Source organism: Strongylocentrotus purpuratus, unplaced genomic scaffold (genome assembly GCF_000002235.5).
Source record: "Strongylocentrotus purpuratus isolate Spur 01 unplaced genomic scaffold, Spur_5.0 spur5_scaffold_7, whole genome shotgun sequence".
Lineage (NCBI taxonomy): Eukaryota > Metazoa > Echinodermata > Echinoidea > Camarodonta > Strongylocentrotidae > Strongylocentrotus > Strongylocentrotus purpuratus.
The window spans coordinates 4,085,696-4,107,943 of record NW_022145613.1 but is presented as its reverse complement, the minus strand read 5'-3'; the positions used below and the strand labels follow the sequence as shown (position 1 = coordinate 4,107,943).

At 36.6% G+C, this 22,248-nt stretch overlaps 1 protein-coding gene across 1 annotated transcript in view; it reads left to right on the top strand.

Annotated features, from left to right (window-relative positions):
• Positions 1-4,792: 4,792 nt before the first annotated feature.
• Positions 4,793-22,248, top strand: part of LOC593908 (TGF-beta receptor type-1) — a 34,250-nt gene continuing 16,794 nt past the window's right edge. Inside the window, exons 1-3 of the mRNA XM_793363.5 lie at positions 4,793-4,935; positions 10,062-10,370; positions 18,753-18,914. Of these exons, the coding sequence (XP_798456.4) occupies positions 4,875-4,935; positions 10,062-10,370; positions 18,753-18,914 (532 nt within the window). The 5' untranslated portion in view covers positions 4,793-4,874. The remainder of the gene's footprint in view (positions 4,936-10,061; positions 10,371-18,752; positions 18,915-22,248) is intronic.

Genomic DNA, 22,248 nt, shown 5'->3' with positions numbered 1-22,248 from the left:
ACATCGACGAGACCAACGCAAGACCGACAACACATCGATCATAAAGTTGCATTACCTCCAATGGCCAAGAATCGATCAGTATAGAGTCGGTTTGGAGTCGGTTTGGAGTCGGTTCGGAGTCGGTTCGGAGTCGGTTGGGAGTCGGTTGGGAGTCGGTTGGGAGTCGGTTGGGAGTCGGTTCGGAGTCGGTTCGGAGTAGGTTTGGAGTCGGTTTGGAGTCGGTTTGGAGTCGGTTTGGAGTCGGTTTGGAGTCGGTTCGGAGTAGGTTTGGAGTCGGTTTGGAGTCGGTTTGGAGTCGATTTGGAGTCAGTTTGGAGGTGTGACTGAGGTATTACTTGGTTAATCACTAATAGCAGATCCAAGGTGACTATGTGGTGTAAAGAGTGTAATTGTTTGATGTTTGGGGTAACACCCTGTTCTGTTGCTTGAATGAATTTCCCTCACAATCATCTTGTTTGCTTAGTGAATATAATTTACAAAGATATTCCTAAATAATATATTAAATAGAGAAATGAAATTGTATATTGCCTATTGTGACAGAGTATAAAATGAAGAATTTGTACTTAATATTTGATATACCGGTAACTGTTTTTAAAGTACTATTTGTATATTTTTGTTCAAAATGTATAATAGATTTACACAGATATTCCTATATGATATATTAAATAGAGGAAATGAAATTGTATAGTGCCTTTTGTGACGGAGTATAAAGTGTATAATTTGTACTTAATATTCAATCCATTTTTTTATTTTGATATACATGTACATTTTGTAACTATTTGTATATTTTTGTTGAAAATTTATATACTGCCTATATAATTGTAATGAAGTACATCTTTCTCTAAACTTTTCTGGATATCACCAAGGAATTAGGTATTAAGATTGAAATTATTATTGTGTTAGTCAATAATTAGATTTGTTGTCACCGTTAAGAGAAAGTCGAGTCCGGATAAAGGGGAAATCATAATTTTTTCGCTTTCTCATTTATTTCATTTCAGTTTGGAAGAATATCATGTTAGAAATGTTTCCTGCCCAAGGATTGCTTTTTAAATGCCCTAATATTCAAAATATGACGAAAAAAAGCTGAAAAGTTTTGATCCAAATTTCATGCCATGTGTGATTGTCATCCAATATACAATGTTATTTCAGTGTCACATGGTGCAGTGTATCTAATAAAACCTCGCATTACAATCCAATTCTTGTGTACCGCAACTTCATAATGTTATTTTATGACTAGAACAGAACTATATCTTAAACAGTTTATTTAATCTTTGTTGTTGATTAAGTGGTAAAGCACTTTTGTTCTTAAGCCAGAGGTCCTCCAGGTTTTGTTCCCTGTGGAGACGTTTATATTTTTCAATATGTAGCAGTTTTATCCATTGGCAATACTGAGATGGAGTCCTCGTTTAAGCTATGCTTAAAATCATTCTTGTCATTTTTTTTCTTCATTTTTAAACATGTGTATATCGGTACATGTACACATGACTGTGTTTATATTATTTTGTAGTAAGTGTAGCAGAGCAAAATCAGAGTGATTGGATGATGAGAGAGAAGGAGAAGGAGATGAAACAAGGCAGAAAAGAATGAGGGAGTTTTAGTGGTAAAAAAGTTAAGAGGGGAAAATGGTAGGCTAAAAAGACATTAAAAGTAAACTTTAAATCACATTAAAGGTAATACACAGTTTTGGTATGGGGTCATGAATTTGGTTTAAATGATTATTAGAAGCAAATGTGATTTTGCAATATTCAATGATCGTTGTCGCGGTTGAAATCGAGTCTAAAGTGATGAAAATGTAAATAATAAACTCTTTATGTTGTATAGCTCCCTATCAAGACTGATATTACTTTAGCTTTAAAATAATGTTTCTTGACTACAATCGACTGACTTGCTACTCCCGTTTGAAAACTATACAGTGCGTCCAAGAAAAAACGAAACCGAGAATTATCGATGTGGCATAACTTAATCAAAATTATAATTGATAAATGACACATATTTTTTGTAAAGCTTAGATCCTCCTCTTTCATGCAACTCATATAATGCATATTTCACGCATGAGTGATTCAAATCATTTTGAAGAGAGGAAACCAAAAAGTCATTTGGGGGACGGTATCTGAATTTCAAAGAGGAAATTACATTTCTAGGAAGTTGAGTTTCTGCCCTTTCATATGACACCTCAATTAGGAAAAATGAGCAAGGAATGACACAGTTCTGTTTGTTTAAAGTAGTGCTTGCATTTCCATAATTTTATCAAACGAATTCGTTTTCACTGGCTGCCAGCCGTAGCAACAAGCAGAATTGACAAAAGACTTAAAACTCTGTTTCGTTGACAATCAGCCATGCATGAAGTCTTTTGCATTAAATGAAAGGGGAGGATCTAAGCTTTACAAATATGTGTCATTTATTAATTATAAATGTGACTAAGTTATGATAAAACATCGATAATTCTCGGTTTCGTTTTTTCTGGGATGCACTGCATATTCTGAGACTTTTCATGGTCGCAGCTACCAATACCATGGAGTGGTCTTAGGCGCTGTTTAAAATATTTGAAATTTACTGGGAGCACCGGTTAATTTTTTATTATTCAATTTCTCGAAAGCTGAAGTGTTTTAGGGGCTAAATTTTCTGGTGCTTATAATACATCCACAGGGGCATCAAAAATATATATAAAAACGTTAAAAAAAATTACTATCCGTCCAAGTTTCAAAATTTCCCAAAACTTTGCAATACCTTTAAAGCATTTATTAAAAAATATTTTGAGTGCACATTGAAAGAGAGTTTGATGAAGAGAGTGAATTAAGCGGAAAGGAACAAAGTAAGCTGGAAATGAGAAGAAATAAAGAACTAGTCGACAGTGATAAGGTGAAAGTTGTGTGCAGGTGTATGTACGGGAAATAATGTACTCCCACGCACTTCGGATCTTGGCCTTAAACATGGGTAACTATTTTCTTCAGGATAATATCTCACACATAATCTCGCTAACGTGAAAATTCCAGATGCAAAATCCCGCAAATATAATTGAAATAAATTAGCTTTTTATCCAAAGTCCCCTAATAAGGGTACTATTTTCTGCCAAAATGACCCTTAAAAATGGGTATGGGTAATAGACGCTTCAGCCGCACACCCCCGTCCAAACAAAATCTGAGTACCCCCCCCCCCCCCCCCGGGTTATCTCTCTCAATTTGGACACCTGAATGAAACAAATCTAGTGCGTTATCAATAACTTAAAAAATGAAACGTCACATAGTTGCCAATTTATGTTTCAACATTAACAGATCATGTAACTTTGTCATTTATCATCGGATATTAATCAAACGTTCACTAATTTTTTTGGTCATTTTCTGCTAGTATTAATACCAACTTGATTATGAGGTTGGCCTAAAACCTATACCCTACTTCTCACCGACATATAAATACAGACGAGTGAGAACAAGCTGCAGTTACTTTGAGTAAGCCCTCTGTAGCTTTCTGCATTATATCGTATTAGAGTACAAGCCAGGGTCCCATATTGCAACTTATTTGCAATCAATAGCAACCATGTACAGAAGATTGCCGATCAATCGCAACTCTTTATAAGACGGGACCCTGGCAAGCAACTGTATTTTCATTTAGGAATATGGCCTATATTATATTATAAGTCAATCAGAGAAAAAATTATAAGCATATATTCATTATCTCTAATTCAATTATAATTGATTATGATCTATTATAATTATAATTGATTATGATCAATCAATTCCTTTCTCTGAAGCAATTTTTGTCCCCGTCTATTGCGCTGTAGAGCTCTTATCCTATTCCTAAGTCGCTAGGATCATGGTTTATATTCCAACCAAACAAGATGATTTATAATCACAGTATTTGAAGAATCAAAAGGATACCCCTTCTCGAAACTATTCTGTTCCACCTCAAATGATATTAAACCAAAGTTATGAACAATATACAATATAATTCACATTCAAGAGCATCTACTCTATTATTCTCAAGAATAATAATATAAGGCAGATAGTATCTGCTGACAAATAAACAGTAATTTTACTTTCATTATTTTGTGTGTGTGTAATTAATTCATACTATTTCAATTTGGCCTGATAGTCTTCAACTTTAGATTTTTTTTGTACTATTTTGGTTTCATGCTGCTACACTTTCAATATTTTTGTTAATGATCTAATACAGTGACAAAATGAATATTTTACCTCATTTTCACCCATGTTTTTGTTCAGTCCCCCGCTCCTCACCCGGAGGCAACGGTCTGGATCAATCTGTTTGGATACGCCACTGTATTATTGGGAGAAGAGCAACTCAGAATGAGGCTTATAGGAGGGGAGAGGAGAGGAGAGAGAGAGAGAGAGAGAGAGAGAGAGAGAGAGAGAGAGGGGGGGGGGGGGGGGGACTCTTTGCCTCGGGATGATTATACATGTGTGTCTGTGTCATCGTCATTATCATCACCATCGTCATCATCATCGTCATCATCATCATCATCATCATCATCATCAACACCACCACCATCATCATAATAATCAGCAAAATCACCATATCATTTCAATATCACAACTAATCTATCTTAACTGTAGACTTCTCTAACTACATATTTATGCCAAGCAAAGAGCTCAATTTAAGACCACGTGATAACCTAGTCCGAGGAAATGCTTAGTTTAGCTATTCCTTTCATAATTGTTTTAAATTTTGATGAAATATACCAATCCAAGCATATCCATCATCAATATATATCGCGCGCAAATCCAAAAATTGTTTGCATCCCTTTTTACTTCCGGGTGTACACCACAAGTAGGGCAAAGTTCAAAGACCGATAATATAAGATCGACGGGATGAACGGTATCTCAGCTCAGCATGTAAAAGCAAACTAAACAGCTTTCAAAATGGCTTTAAAACATGTTATATTAATCTTAGGTGTTGCGATATCATTACATTTTGTATCAGGTTAGTATATTGCTACTGTTTATGTATGTATTTGTGTAGTTGTTTGCCTTGTTTTCATAGAATTTTCCTAGTTTACTTGCGTTGCTGTGTGCGATGTGTGGCAAAATGGCGTCTTGTTTTGAGTCGGAATGGACATAGACTAGGCATAACACGCAGGGCCAACCCGGCCCGATTGAGTTGAGTGTATCGCCCTGCAGCTGCCCTGGGCGCGGGCCTGTATCTGCATGTTTTTGTTTAAGGTTTCACTGAAGACTGAAGTTTGCATCGGATTATCTCATTATCTTGATCATATAATTATAAATCACAGAACTGAGCTGAGCCAGTTAGATCTACAAATATTAGGCTAGTACAAGTTTACAACTTAGTTTGAGTCAGACTCAGAAGTAACTTAGAAATAAGGTTACGATAAATTTTAAAACAATTTTGACGGTGGTTGTCCAAATTTTATTTTAGTTTTCTCAAGCTCAATTCTCATGTTCTAACTCTTAAGACTAGATCTAGAGTAAGATTAAAAAATGTAGCCAATATGGACAAGTCAAAGTTGCATGTAGGTCTAGGCAATCTGTATTAACTGCCATGTTGTTTTTGTTTGTCGTGTGTCTGTTGCACATTTCTTTAGACTCTCGAAGCTCGGCCATGTCACCGAGAGCAGAGAGATAGATTATTATACAGATCTATAGGGTGTGTAATTGCGCACCCGGTTTTGTGTGCTAAAACTCTTCCCATAGAGATTGCGCGCAGCCCTATGCAGTCTACGCACGTAGAACTTTAGCTTACATTTAATGCATGCGCAAAATGTTCATCCGATCTCTGCGAATCACAGTCTCATTTTACTAAATTTGCGGCGACAAGGGCCCTTCTTATTGGCTATCGCTGGCTTGCATTCACTCAATGTGAATTGAATATTTGTACAAGGAGCAAGCTTGCAATTTTCCATTCAATTGATACCCAAATTATGATATTTCAGTCAAACCCTCTATTCGTTACGATTTTTCAGCATCCTTGAAAGGTTATGTATTTCACGTATTTAAGTTTAAGTCTTACGTAACTATTTTCAAAGTTTGAACAATTCTCATTTTAGTCATATTTAAAACTGAAAATTCATTCTGAAGTGTTCGTTGATTTTCTATTTTATATGTGTGTCAATGTATGTGTGAACTTGTGAAGTGCGTCACCTGTTTAAAGCATGACATGTCAAAATTCCTGTGGCGTGACGTAATATATTGACATTGCCATTGAACTTAAGTTGCGCTTAAGTTAAGTAGGCCCTCTGTCACCTTAATTCGAAGCCACTCGAGCGAATCGGCCAATGAGAGCGCGTAAACTTACTGTACAGCCCCTCCATATTCCCAAAAGAAGCTAGACTCGGAATATCTAAAAACTCTAAAAATATCTAGATCAAAACAGCGATTTAAACATCTTTTCCTTCGTAGCTCCAAGATTTGCCACTTTCATGAACCGAGCCCCCAAAGCTTAAGTTGGGCAAGCTGTAAGGAACATATCCATGCGCTCATTTTTTTTGATTGCCCCAAGGGATCACAAGCGGTTACAGTTTGAAAATACCCTTCCCCCATTTTTCGGATCAGCTACATGTAAGTAGGGAGGCATGAGCTTTGCTCAGCCCAAACACATGGTGACAGCGAGTAGAATCTGCACATGATGTATTTCACGATCGGTGCGATACAATCTTTGTGCGTGCTACCCGTGTTGCAAGCCTTCGTACACATAGTACTGCGTGTGTCCATTCTGATCTTGCGTATGTATGCATTTGGACAGCGTGTGTTTGTGAATTGGCGAACAGACCTGCACACGGGAACACAACGAAGGTGGAGCTTGCGATCGCACTCAAGTAGTGCTGCAACTAAGCAACACGCGTATGCATGCACATCGTGCGATGTGGCTGTTTAGCAAAACAAAATGATTCTGCGTGAACGTCTTTTTTGTCTATTCTGATGCATGAGCGATGTGTACATCCATTCATCCCTATGGGGTGCAAACTCGCCCAAACACTACTTTTCCACAAAATGCACCAATTTCTAAGACGTGTAATTGCTATTAGTATTACCAGTAGGGGCGCTGCACAGTGGGCCAGGGAGGAACCAAAGTGCGCCAAAACTAAGTTTGGGTGATTTTTTTTTTTCAATTTTTTTCTTGCTCAGTTGAAAGGTAATACATAGAGGAATACCTCAGTGAAATATTTAATTCCGTTATGCACAATAAGGGTATAAATTTACTACTTCAAACAGCAAAATCCTACATTTTCACAGTTTTAGTGCAAAAGTGACTTATTATATAAATCTTTCAATTCAACATGAAGTTTTTAAGTTATTGATATGAAATTGCTCTCACATATTCCTGATAGTTCATTTCGTTCAATGAATGGGTTAAAATTAATAGAAACACAATCTTCATGATATATTATAGGGTAATTCACTGAAAAATGGACTAATTATCCATGTTTTTTATAAATCCAGAAGAAATGTTTAGATCTCCGCAGTGCACCGCTTAAATTTTAATACCACCATTTCCTCTGATGTCTAAGCTTTAAGTTGATACCAAATTTGGCTGCCCGATCTTGCCCGTTGTTATGTTAGAGCCGATTTCTCTTGCCACATTGCACCGAAAAATGTGGGTTTTGGGGGTCCGCGGCTGAATCATGAAGGATTCGTGGTCATAAATCACGGCACGAGGGGGCGCGTGACACTTGTTCTGACACCGCGGACCAAAATAAACACATTTTCGGGGCAATGTTGCAAGGAAAACGGCTCTAACATAATAACGGGCAGAATCGGGCAGCCAAATCTGGTATCAACTTAAAGCTTAGACATCAGAGAAAATGTTGGTAATAAAATTTTAGCGAAAATCCCTGGAAATCCAAACATTTCCTCTGGATTTATAAAAAGAAAATCCCCAAACATGAGTTTTGGCGCACTTTGGTTCTCCCTGGCCCACTGTGCGCTGGTCCAAGAATAAAGATTGTCCGCATAAACGCGGAAAGATGCCTCCGCAAAAATAAGGATCGTCCGCATTTTCGCAGATGTTTCATATTTCGATCCTGGATTTAGCTCATGCTGCAATCATGATTATAAACCTATAGGTCAGTCAGGTACCCCATGATTTTTACAAGCAGATCACCTGTCTAATTATCAAGCTATTTATGATTGGAAATCAAAATTTCAAAATTTGTTTTCCTAATGTTTTTTATAACACTGCAGTTTATTGGGGAAAATGAGTACGGTAAAACTGGTCAAGAACGTTTATTCACCATGAATTTGCAAAATAATTAAGCATGGCTTATCGCCTCAGCTATATACATGTAGGTCAGGCCTTCTCAACTGGCGGCGCGCGCGCCACTTGTGGCGCTTGCGGTCAGTTGGAGTGGCGCCCGGCTGTTCCAAAAAATTAAATAAAAATAAAAAATTAAAAATCAAAGAAAGAAAAAATTAAAAAACTATATTTTTAAAATTTAAAAACTCAGCAATATCAAAAAGTCGCAGTTGAAGTTGAGCCCAAAATGTAAACAAGCCATTTTGGTTGTTTGATTTTCACTGGATTTTGACATTTTCCGTGTTTATTGCACTAAAATAACTACATATAAATTCACTTCCAGTGTAGATGTTACCAAGGAATTGTACTAATTATTTCACACCAATATGAAATTATGATTGATGTTTTATGGAATAAAAAGGTGTTAAAAATGCAACATCTGGACCCTAAACAAGCCCTAAAATCGACTAGCTTCCGGGGGGCTTTGTCCCCTGGACCCCACGCGGTATCGGATCGGTCGCTACGCTCCCTCTCAACACAGTGACCAAACATACAGGTTGGCACTTCAACTTCAATATACAAAAAAATTGGCACTTCTAATAAACTAGTTGAGAAGGCCTGATGTAGGTGAATCGGTCGGGTCCCCATGTTACATGTATCTTGTCACTGTAACTTTGGCAAATTGACCCCTGTTTACCCGTAATTTGGAGGGGTGCAGAAAAAGAGGTTTTAATTTGCTTTTGTGCAATAATGAAAGGGTAAATACTTTTTATGAATATTCTAAATTCATTCAGTTTGTCATTTATAAATATCAATTTTTTTTTCTACATCGGATAGCATCTTTAATGATAATAGAAACAACAAAATAAGAAAGGTTGGTAATTGTAGCATTTCAACTTCAATTCTTAATCACTCTACTCGAACCTCCACCAATAAGTCATCCTTGTTTACGTCGGCAAATCCTGTGTTGAGTGCTTGCTACCAGCACAGCTAGCTCCCATGCCATCGTAAAACAATATTGGCTGTTTATGTATGCCTGTATAGAGCTAAATGAAACTCAAGCCCCTGATGTAACAATATCTCAATCACCCCAAAAATGACAGAAAATATGTTGCGACAGACAACAATACAAGTCAGGGAAAGTGAAACCTTGCTTTAAAAAAACCCTACATAAATCCTAGAAGTATTACTGATATAAATACATTTGAAGAGCTTTGGCACAGGTGTTTTCTATAAATAATCAACTTCAAAACACTTGAATATCCCTATTTCATACCATGCTTACCGGTAGATAGTTTTGTACCCCAGCTCCAGCAGCCCAGCAAGTCTGCATGTTCAATTAGCTAATATGAAATCTCTGCGCATTCACGTGCACAAGTCAGTGTTGTGAAAATATTTTTGTGTGTGAGTTTGCCTCGTATTAGTATGTTTAACTTTAAGGCAAAAGTCATGGATTTACTACATGTCTACTTTAGAGCTCACAATCAGGGTCCTTATTTTCTAAATTGCTTCAGCTACAGGTGGGGCCTTGTCCCCCGAACCCCAACACAGTGTTCCTCTTTTTCCAGATTTTCTCTGTCTCATGCCTAAATTTTGAGACAGCAATTGATTTTTGAATTTATCAAAATCTATTGAAGAATAGTCACTGAAATAAGTTTCCTCAAATGGAGTATAGACAGACAGGTGAACCAGTACAAATGTGAAATTTTAGGTTATTTTTTTCTCTTTTTGGTTATTGCAATTGTTAAGATGAGTCATGAGGAGGGAGGGGAGTGTAGAAGTGTAATTTTGTGTTTATTTGTTTAATCTCTTCCGTTGTGTTTTTGTAACTGATTTTTTTTTCTTCCTTCTTTCTACAGGGAGTAATAAAGGCTTGATTTGTTCATGTAACGAAGAGGATTGCTTGAAGACGAACAACTCATGTGTCATCGAGACGGATCATGGCATATGTGTGTTCAGGTTGACCCGTGGCAAGTCTCAAGAAGAGATGCGATTCTTGATGTGTGAGAATGAGCCCCACGGTCCTCAAGAGAGGCTATTCTCGTGCGAGAATCCACCGCCTTCCCCCCAGTATGTGTCAGTCTGTTGCACAGAATCTAATTACTGCAACGGTGTTAGATGGAAAGATACACATCTGAATCCGATGGACCCCTTGGATCCACCACCAGGTAACTAACAATATCATTTTTAGAGAAAATATTCAACACTTTTGACTAGAGTTTCAAGCTTTAAGTTTTTGTTCTTTTTATCTTTTTATTTCTCTCCCAAACTAAAAGTGTTGTGTTAAAGATAAAGGCCAGTTCTGGTCATGGGAATGTATTGTGAAAGAAACGTTGTGGAATCGATCAGAAAAGGTTGATCATCTAGCATATAAGTATTGGTGTGTACTGCAAGATTCTGGAATCATCAAAATGATAAGAAATTTGGGCCAGTCTTTGTAAAGTTACAAGCACTGTACACTGTATATATGGGACTATCCCACACTTTCGTGACACGTGCGCAATATCAATCACGTCCAAATAGATATAATAATGTACCAAATATATCAATTAGTAGGCGGTTTCTTGGCAAAATTTGTATCATCACATATTAGTCGAAACATATTCTTTCACATGACCTATAAATGTACTTGTGTTGGATCGTACCCTCAATCAAGGTTATTTTCTGTACAACCTACATAGGGTTGTATGACACATGCTCTGGCAACCCTAGGCGCGTCCTCATCATCTCGAGATTGCCAAACAGCCCGCTATTTCTGATTTGGGAAATAATCCCAAAGTAACAAATCGTGTCTTCACTATCTCGAGATTCGACTTCGAAACTTGAAACACAACTTTGAGTAATTAGCTCGAGATATTTTGCCCAGCGTTAGCGCGTCTTGCGAATCTTGGGTCTAGTAAAGACGCACGGGACAAATAGCTGGATATTTTGCCAAATAGTAGGACATTTTGCAAACTATCCCAAGATATCTTGGGATGACAATCCTGACCAAATATCCTTCTAATTGCTACTCCGGTCTGATGAAGACGCAAATTAGCTGGATAGTTTGCGATCGGTATGGTTCAAATAGCTGGATATTTGGCAATCTCGAGAGAGTGAAGACAGGCCTACTGGCTCCACAATCAATATGCTTCACTAACCAGATTCCTCACTTCAACCTTGGACCAAGCACTAGATTTAACTATAATGCAAACCCTAAAACTAACCCCAAATCCATTCAATTTCAAGTTATTTATGTTTCCAACAAAATATTACAAATCAATTATAAAAATTTACAACAATTAAGGAATACATATTGGAAAACCTATATTTTCGTCAAAAGAGCAATTGTCGCTTGTCGCTGGAGAAAATATTGGAGCATCCCTGCATATACCAAGGTCCAAGGTCTACTTGTGTGTACTAAGATAAAGAAAGAAAGTCTAGAATTGTCTAAAATATTGATTATTAACCTGTAATTCAAGAGTTGAAGCTTGTATTAATCTATTTGCATGTCATAAATTAATTAGAGATGCAAAATATAGTTTGAATATATGTAAGTAAATGACTCCAAATGAGCTTTACATCTTTCCATTCTTTCCTTGTGCAATTTTTAGTTTGATACATGTTTTCAATTATTTTATTGTTATTATGAGAAAAAAATCACTTTGTACAAGAATTTAGCTTTCTTTGTAAAAAATGATCTCATTAACAAACATTTGTTGCTTTTTATCAACAATATTCTGCATGTGAATTAACAAACTTTTTAATCGAGATTGCAGTCATGTATTCATACATACGAGAGGCAATTTTGGAAAGATTTCTTTTTGTTTTTTTGCACAGTTTGTTTGATGTCTCAATATCTCATAGAGTGGCAGGAAGTGAATAAGCATGATAATTGATCAATCACGAGGCATTAGTTATTTTAACAAGAAGCCTAACTGAGTTCACTGGGCCCCTGTGTTGTTCCTACGTGTAGTACAGCTTGACAGGTGCGACAATACACTTTAAAGGGGGACCAGTCACTCAATTTTTGTTTTGCTTTGTGAGTTTGGGGTTCCATTTTGATATTCTCCAGTTTGCGTGTGTGTTCAGGTACATGTACCGCATTGTAAAGATGAATTTGTTATAGTATCGCACCTTCAAAGAGCTGTTACAAGTTTTGGTAAATATTATAAAAATTATTTTAAATTAAAGGAAATCGCAACTTGAGAGTAATGGACATAATTAATGTTCATGCAAGAAAACTTCGCATAGAATTAACTACTGTGCATTAGTTATTATTATATTTTTGATCAATGAAATCAAGGTCAGTGATTGGTCAACATCGCATCATGTGACCAAACATAACATTGCTATGATGTTACCAATAAGAAAAATGTGCTATACCGTGATGTCATCCATGGTATAGTGCTCTATTATACCATGGCACTACATGTACATGTATACCATGGATGACGCCATATATGCGATCGATCAAGATCAATGTGATATCGGTGTCGGCCCGGTCCTGGTACATTGTACGGTCGTCTGCGCTGCTCTCACTGCACTCAACACTACTTTAGTGACAATATACATTGTCATTATTATTATTATTATTATTAATATTTTTATGAAGGTTGGTTTGAAAAATATAAAAAGAAATATATTATGCACTATTTCAAGCCACTAGTGAAATTATGGATTCCTCGGCGACAGAAATAGCACTTTTTTCTTCGGGGCTATGCCCCTCAAAAAATAGTGCTATTCCTGCCACCTCGAATCCTCGATCCATAATTTTAGCTAGAGCCTCTCAGTGCATGGTATATTTGTTTACTAGTAGTTACTCCTATAAAATATGTCTCAATTTTTTTGCAGTGTAATTGCTCACTCTGAAAACATCAGTGAATGGTTCATGGCCACATGAATCTCTAGTCCCATGCAGAGCAACAACAAGTCATGCATGCATACCAAAAAACCTACATGTAAATGAGCAAACAACAAAAGTTGTTGTTCAAAGGTTTTTTTTTCAGTAGTATAAATGGCATGAAAAAACACTGATGGTTTTTCAAAATGTTTTATGGGCTGTGTAAATGGGCCTATTGTGTACATATTTTGCATCTTTTAAAAGATTGTGTGCACAGTCGACCTGGACTGCAAGACCTTGGAACCTTCATAGCTTCTACGAAAAAGAGCTTTGCTTTGTATAAAGTGGTCACTTAACGAGCATTGGTGATAAACATACACACAACATACATGTACATGCATGCTCCCAGGCTACTGGGGTGCAGAGCAGTGCCTGCTGGCTTTGTATGCTCCCCTCATAACATCATAGCACCAACAGCAGTGCACAATTCATTGTGAGCTAGCTCACTGAGCTGTACATTCATGTAGCGCCAAATTACACACATCAATCGCAGCAAAAGGGTGCATTGCATTCAAAGGGTTTGCATGTGTAATTGTGCGGTTTCAACCACATCGCACATTAGTAATTCAGCTCCCCACTACATTTATTCCATTGTGAAGTACATGGAAACATATTCTCCATGCTCTGTATAATGCACGTACATGTAGTCCCACATAATGCAGACAATTACATCTCAAATCATTATTCACCATGGCAGAGCTCTGGTTTCATTTTTCATCCACATTTACATACAATGCCAACTGTTTCCATGGTTCTGTTACTATTTGTCTACTCTACAGAGAATAAATTGTGACTAATATCTCTGATTCTGATATGGGAAAAAACAAACACACACACACACAAAACAACACACTTTCTTTGACCTAGATTTTAAACAAGGTACATGTATATTGTGTAGATTCATATCAAATGAATGACAAATGGTCCTTAACATGTAGGAGGTATAGCTCAACGTGGTTGAACTGACAGTCCATTAATACAACATGGAAGGCAAAAAGAGATTATAATAATTCTAGAATCTAGAATCTCAATATTGATCAGCTCCACCTTTTTTTTTTTTTGGGGGGGGGGAACATGAGCGGTTTGTGCCCCCGTTACATATTTAAATCTTCTGCTGCTATCAAAATTGTTCACATTTTTGTTACAAATTTTAGAGTATGCTTTTTTCCAGTTAAATTTGAGATAGTTTTACTAATCAGAAAGTTACGTCTTGAAAATTATCCTGGATGAAAAGTGCATTTTACAATATTCTGTTAATTTTTTGTTGTGAACTTGAAGTCTATTTCATTTTTTTTCTTCTCTGTCATGATCAGATGGGATGCTCTGCACTTAAAGTGTCATAATCTGGTCACTTTTAGAGCAGTTCACAATCATGTGAAAATAGATACACATACATGTAGGACTAGGAGAAGAAAGAATGGAAACGTAGTGGAAGGGGGCCTACATGTACATGTATTATGGACAGGCAACGGAGAAGCTGCTAAAAGATCCAGTGCACTCCTTCGCCGAAGCATGAATGTGTTGATGAATGCCTTGATACATGGTCTAGTACATGCACATGCACATACATGTTCGTGTATATGCTAGCTAGTATATGCCAATACATGCACAATGAGACACGATGTAGTAGTGTGTTTGCGCGCTCTCACAACCCCAAGCTTGATAATGTTGAAGACTGAGCATGGATGTAAACATTGGCGATGCCATTACTCATGGTCAAATACATGTACATGTATGGGATACATTTTATTTGCTCCTCCCTCTCTATGTATATGTTTGTTCTTCATGAGATGAGATGAGTTGTGAAAGTCAATATTTTGTTTTGAGGGGTGGTAAGGATCGTGATATTTGCAGTAGCTTTAGCACCTGTAAGACCTTGAGATGCTGAAGAAAGGATACTGTATGAATGGGAACTACAAGTACAGTGTCAATGTCAATATTGAAAATGGGTTGGTTTTGTCTGCCTGCACAAGGCCAGGGCGAATGAGATGTGTGCCCTCTGTAATGGGAATTTCCAAGTTATATATTGTCATGACATTAATAAGTTGGTTTCACTTTCATGATAAATGATTGTCATATAATTTAGAGACCTATCAATCATTAAACATTGTATTTAATTTATTCAATCAGCTTTTTTTTTATTGATGATTTTTTTTTAAACAGCCAAATGGCCAAATTGTAGATTTGTTTACAATCAGAATAGATAAAATGTACATGTATACATGTACATAAATTAATGATTTATTAATATCAGTAAAAATTCAACATTTTGAGTACATATATACTGGTACATGTAGTGAAGATAAACTACATAATCCAGGCTATCAATACAGGCTTGTAGTACGCCTTAGGGTCACTATAGGCATAGCAACAGGTTGTGACAAATTCCAGCAAAATAGATGTAATAGACATGTGTTTCAATTGGTTGTTGCCGAAATTGTACGGTTTTGTGAAACACTGCCTTGCGTATTGCAGAAAATATATTGCAGAAAATAAGGAAACAGTTTTGGAATCAAATACTTTAGATCTCTTTCAGGCAATATAGAATGTGTGCTGTAAACTACCGTAATTAACGGTGTATAAACCGCCCTCGTGTATTAACCGCACCCCTCTTTTTTGCCCTAAATTTTTTTTTTTTTTTTTTTTGCCGACTCTGTCGGCAGCAAGCCAGATCCGTGTTAAAAAACCCAAGCGGAATCATTTAACTGCGAGGTGCAGCTGAATGTGTAAGATCATTAATGTAAATTAAAAAAACAGGGGACCTACATGTAGGATAGAACCTTGTGGACGTAGAAGGTTATGAATTTATAATCATTGGTCAACCAAGAATAAACAGACTGAGTGGATGGCAGATCTGAATTATAATGTATATTTAATAATTAGGTTGTGTATTAAACTATCCAGGTCAGTAGTTGGTTAGCAGGAAGTTTCTGGCTGCAACACAAAGACATTGATGCAGTCGAGTACTTACAATTTATAATTGCTTTGCAGCACTTGCTTCCATATCGATTTGCTTTTTGATTGATAAAGGCCTTGATATAACATATACATGTAGGTTATCCTCTTAAGATTGTTCCGTAAGAATGAATATGTAGTCAGGACTTATAATTATTACAGAGTTTAAAGAATGATTATTTTTTGTTTAAGGATCCGCTCAGTGAGATTGTCTTCTTTTTTTCTATTGAGATTTACGAAACAAAAAACCACTTCCATTTGTCATTTTCATGTGATGTATTTGATTTGAAATAATCATTTTTTTTAAAGTTAGATAAATCTTCAGAGCACTGCCACCTCCACCTCCCTAAAAAGGAAAAATTGACTGAAATGACGATCCTTAGTCACATATCTTATGCAAGTTTCCTTTGAAACTGAACAGCTCCCTCTTTGGCAGGTGTTTGTTCATCTCGGATGTGTGTAGGGAGGGCCCTTTATCCTTTTTTGTGGGTGAATATTTGAGAATGTGAGAGAGGAGCTAGACCAAACAGGATCAGCGTGGAAATTATCACAGGAAATTGGCGTCTGGAAAGGAGACATCTCTTCCTCTGTCTCAAGAGAAATTAAAGAGAGTCTTATCCCTTATTCAATGCATCATCGACCCTTAAAATTGTAATGAGCCCCCATGAGCTATAAAATATCAAGTACAGTGAAACCTGTATATAAAGACCGCTCAAGGGAAACAAAAAAAAAGTGGTCTTTATTGAAAGGTGGTCTTTGTATACAGGTGGTAGCTCGAGCAGGTTTGACGGTTCAATTTAGGAGTTTAAACAATAATACGACACTTACATCTATTATCTGTATCATGATCAATGAACATTTTAATGTAAGACAATATAGAACAATGTAAATAATAACAAAATATCAATACCAAAAACAATTTGAGTGAGTAAAACAAAAAACTGTGAGTGGTTGAGGAGGTCGAATCAGATGTGACACAACACCAAATTTGTACAATGTAAGAAAGGTTTTTCCACAAAAAGTACATGTACATGTATAATATGCACTGGGCAGTGTAAGTGTCACTTTATGATTTTCTAAAGTTTCATGTCAAAAAAGTTTCTGTTAATTTTATAAGAAGTTCTGAAAATCTTGTAAGCTATTCAGGAATCTCATAAAGTACAATGTAGGGTTATCCTTTGTATACGATATGTAGCATGAGTATAATTTCCATGTGTACATGTACATGTCAGCTTATTAAAAAAAAGATCTGGTTATGAATAATTGTAGATACGTACATGTACATGTACAGGTACATACATTTATATTCCACTGTGTTTCTGACATTGCTTTGAAGTACATGTATGCATCCGTTATTCCGCTACTGGTGTAGGTCTACTTATTTGAATTCTTTACCGTATGGATAGTAGAGAAATGATTTATCAACTCTACATCTACATGTAGGTGTAGGCGGCCAATACATACAGTGTAGGAAAGTTACCTTTGTGTCTTCTCGTAAAGGGAAAATAATGATTTTAATTGAAAGTTGAAGTGAAATTTTATAAAGAAAAGATGGAGTTCTACATGAAGGGTTATTCAAAGGCAAACAAAAACGAGTAGATAAACAACAGTGAAAAGTAAAACAATGATATAATTAATAATTAAAAAAAAGGCAAAACATGACGAAACAAACACCGAATTTATATTTACATCAGATATTGTACAAAGTACATGTACAGTAAATGCCTTCATATGGAGAAGAATATTACAGTGTAGAAATTTATCCTGTACATGACACTTGACCTTTAATCTTTGTCAATTAAGGTCAGAAGATGAAGTGAATTCCTGCTCGTCCTGTCCTCTCAGCATTCGTGTCAACCCACAAAAAGTCTGGTAGGAAATCTAATAACCGGGAAAAGCGGTGACTCAAGTTTCCTGTAACTCGTATGTTTTGAGGAAAAATTCACTGAAGTGTTGTTTCAAATCAGCTGCGTTGTAGGGAGCGGCCATTGTTCACGACATGTTGTGTATGGGCGCGTACAAGCACATTTTTTTAGTAACTTTGTAACAAAGTTCTGTCTGTTTGTGAGGTTAACTATCATTGTCTAAACTAACATTGAACTACACATTTTCAGGAGAATCTCTTGTGTGCTTATACTTTTGAGAATATAGTGTTATGTTTTTGTTGGAGACACAGACTATGAGCAGCTACCTGTACATGTAAAGTCGTCACGGTTTGGGCATCCATCGCGTCATGAAAACCTTTTACATGTACATGTACATAGTTCTACAGTACAGGGGGATACTGACTGCAGTTCATTGTGATAGTTTGATAACTTAACTTTGACAAATGAGATTTCATAGCATTCATAGATATCTTCAGCATCTTCTCTGTGAATGTACACTATAGCTATATGTACTGTATGATCGTACAAAGGAGTACAGGTTTATTTGTCAAGACCAGTTTGGAGGATCTCTTACATTTGCATTAAAACAGAGACTTTATTGGATTTAAAGAGAAAATAGTGCACTGTAGCAGGAAAGATGTCCACCACGCCAACCAAACAATTTAGTTCAAAGCGTGGAAACACCACGGAAACGACCATGGGTACGACCATGGGGACGACCATGGGGACGACCACGCTCTCCATGAAAGACCTGCTTCTCTACCACAGAGAAAAGACTTACAATCAATCTCTTCTCTCTCCTCCCCCTACCTACCCGCCCGATCTAGACCAATGCAGGCAGGTTCCGCAGCGAGGACCGTGCAACATGCAGGAGAGGCGTTACTTCTACAACGTAACGAGCTCTAGCTGTCAGGAATTCAGCTACGGTGGGTGTGATGGCAATGACAACCGCTTCATGGATCAGGAATCATGCATGGATGCATGTAAAGGTATGTCTCAGTCTCGTTGCCCTTTTTCCCTATTTAGGCTACCTAAATTTATTGTATGGCTGTACCAAAATTGTATATCTCTATGGTAAGTAAGTAATTTTTTCCAAGCCTCAACATTGTGTAACAAAATGTTGTATAATAAAACATGGTTTAGCGAAGCGCATGTTTGAGCATTGTTTTGAACGATAACTTCATACAGGATTGGGGTTATGTCCTAGTCAGAATGCTATGTCATATAAAAATTGTATAACTGGGCGGTGCTTACTGTAAGTGCACACTGATGATTAGCCACCTATTCAAACATGACGATAATGTGATTGTGAATCATTATAGGAAGACGATCTGATTAGATTTTGGTTAAAATTCCTGAAAATACAGGTTTAAGCCTCATTATCACAATATGTCAAGAACCACTTGCGGTATGAACTTTAAACTTGGTGCAAGACCATGAATACTGTATCACCAAAGGAAGACAAGCTGATTAGATCTTGGGAATGGATGAATAGGTAAAAGGTCAAAGATCATAAAGGTCAAGTTCCTTGAAATCTTAGGATTTTAGCCTTGTTATCGAAAGGCATCAAGTACGATTTGAGCCATGAACTTCAAACATGTTACAAGTGTGCAGCACCACAATAAGACAAATTGATTACGGTAGATTTGGTGCAAAAGAAGGTCGAATGTCAAAGGTGAGTTTGTCAATTCACTTGAAATTAAAGGTTTTTTTTAACCTTGTTATGACTAAATCAATAACTATTTTTAGTTGTGAACTCGGAACCTGTAACCAGTATGCATCACTGTAGGGAGCAAAGTGATCAGATTTTGGGATTGTCAGGTCAAAAGTCAAAGGTTTTAAATATCAATCAACTTGTAAGTAAAGGCATTTTGTGCTCGCTGTGGCTGATATTCCAAGAATAATTCAATACCTTGATCTGAAATGAATATAGGCAGAGGGCATATTGGAGATGCAGTCGCATTTGTCTTGTTTTTCATGAGTTAATTGAAGGCATGGCTCCATCCTAACTGTTTTGTTGGGGGTCCAGAGTGGAATTTTAGGGTCTGTATGCATGAGCCTCCTGTTAACATTTTTTAAATGAAGGGGTCTAGGTCTAGAGTGCTGAGTAGATAAAAATGACAATCTAAAAAACAATTAAGAGAGAGAGAGAGAGAGAGAGAGAGAGAGAGAGAGAGAGAGAGAAAAAAAAAAGGCGAGTAGAAGAAGACAAGAAAAAGAGCTCTTCAAAAATAATTATTAAAAAAAAGAAGAAGAGGAAAGCTGACCCTCTTTCCCTTGATAATTAATATTTTAAAAAGTGATTTCATCCCAATATATCAGTCATGTTAGCTGTGCCGCCAACTCGTAAATTATGAAGCCGTAACTATGAAGATGAATCAGTTAAAGTCATGCCGTTGGTATTTAATCAGCTTTGCCCAGGTTTTGAAGGATGCCTGCCCACTATAGTCTGTATGCCCCAGGGTGATATGCAGTACTTCTGAGAAATGCATGGCTGCATGCTCATACTGCTCCAGAAGGAATCGTCTCTTTCACTCTTCTGTACACCTGCCTGACCCCACCCCAAATTTATCATCTCTATTGTCTCACAAAATATACCGGTAGGTCCTTTCCTCTCCTTCCCAGGCTTCACAGCTATGTTGAAATTTGTCTCTCCCACATCCTTCCGGTATTTCCCCTTTAGAGCAGTAACAAAGGAGTACATTTACATCTAGTTTGTTGCGACAGTCGTTTCATGAAATACAATGTTTATCTTTGAAAGTTTCAAATAAATTATGGAAACACCAATGCAGTGAACTTTGAACAATGTAGGCCGATGGACATGTAGAAACTGTCACTTATTTCTGATGGCCATTTTTGCAAGGTGCCAAATTTTGTGGATCAATTCGATTATTTTTTGGCTTGAAAATCCCCCAAAGCTCATAAAAAGTTCATATAACCGGTATGAGAAAGGTTATAGTTTTGCAGCAGGCAAATACTATACATGAATTAACCGTGAAAGTAAGAGCTATGATTGGATCGGATGATTGAATCAGAGGTAAATCGGATGATTTTAGCACTTTAAGACCTAAAATCACTCATACCATGGACAATTCTCTCATTCGAGCAACAATTGAGTCACCATTTTGGATTATGATGACAATGGAGAAAAAAAAATGTGTTGTCATTATAATATGATAATTGAGGCTCTTCTGTTTAGACTAATCTGTATTAATATCAAATTCATGAAAAGGCACTGAATATCAACGAGGATGGTCTACAACAACTCCAAATGACAAAATATTCTCGACTATGTTTCTTTTAGTGTTTGATACTTTGATAGCCCATAACTTGAACATTTTCTGTTTTTCTGAATACTTTCTGATCATTTTTCATTGATCGGTGAGCAGAGTTTATCATCTAATTTATTTACATCGGCCAGCAATTGGCCCCCGATCCGATTATGGGTTAACATGAACATACATGTATACATGTATATATCCCTTACCCTACCTTAAACTGTATATTTTGTGTTCCAGTGTGATACTAGTATATTATGAATAGTTCTTTAGGCTAATGATTCAAATCATGTCACAATGTCAAATGTCACACTTATGATGGAATTTGAGGGAGGGGGCTAAACAAGGAAGGGTGTGCATGTGTTCAGGTCTATAGTTGAAGATGATGTTTTAGTGACGAGATGGGAAAGTTACATGTTCTTGTACATGTAGTTGCAAAGGATTATGGGGAAGACAGACTTAGGCCATTTAAAAAAATATACATGTTTAGCGTCCCTGCCCGCTTATTTTTTGGGGGCCGCCTCCTATTTTTTTTTATTTTTTATTTTTTTTATTTTTATTTTTTTATTTTTTATTTTTTAAAATTTTAATTTATTTTTTTTCTTCAGAATAAAAACATGAAAAACACTGCTTAAAGGTACTATGTCCCTTTTGCAGCCAACCTCAAATTATGAATATGTCATGTATGTCCTATCTGTGAAATTAAAACGTTAGCAGTGTCCTCATATTCAAATTATGCAAGGAAAACCGTTTACTTGCTAGACTTCACTGTCAGACACTATTGAGTGAGTGACTGGCTTTTTTTCTTCTTTGGTAATAACATACATGAAAAGAGTTGTAAAGGGTACATGAGTATTTGTCTACATCAATAACCCACTTCTTGTGATGGCCAAGATTAAACTGATTGAATCTTTGCGCAGCATAAAACGTATGACCATTCGGTACAATTGTCTGAAAATCAAGACTATTACTTTTGGGCTCTATAGCCCTAAAGTCGATTTGACAACTAATAGTTGTTATTTTCCCACTTGAAGACATTTTCAAG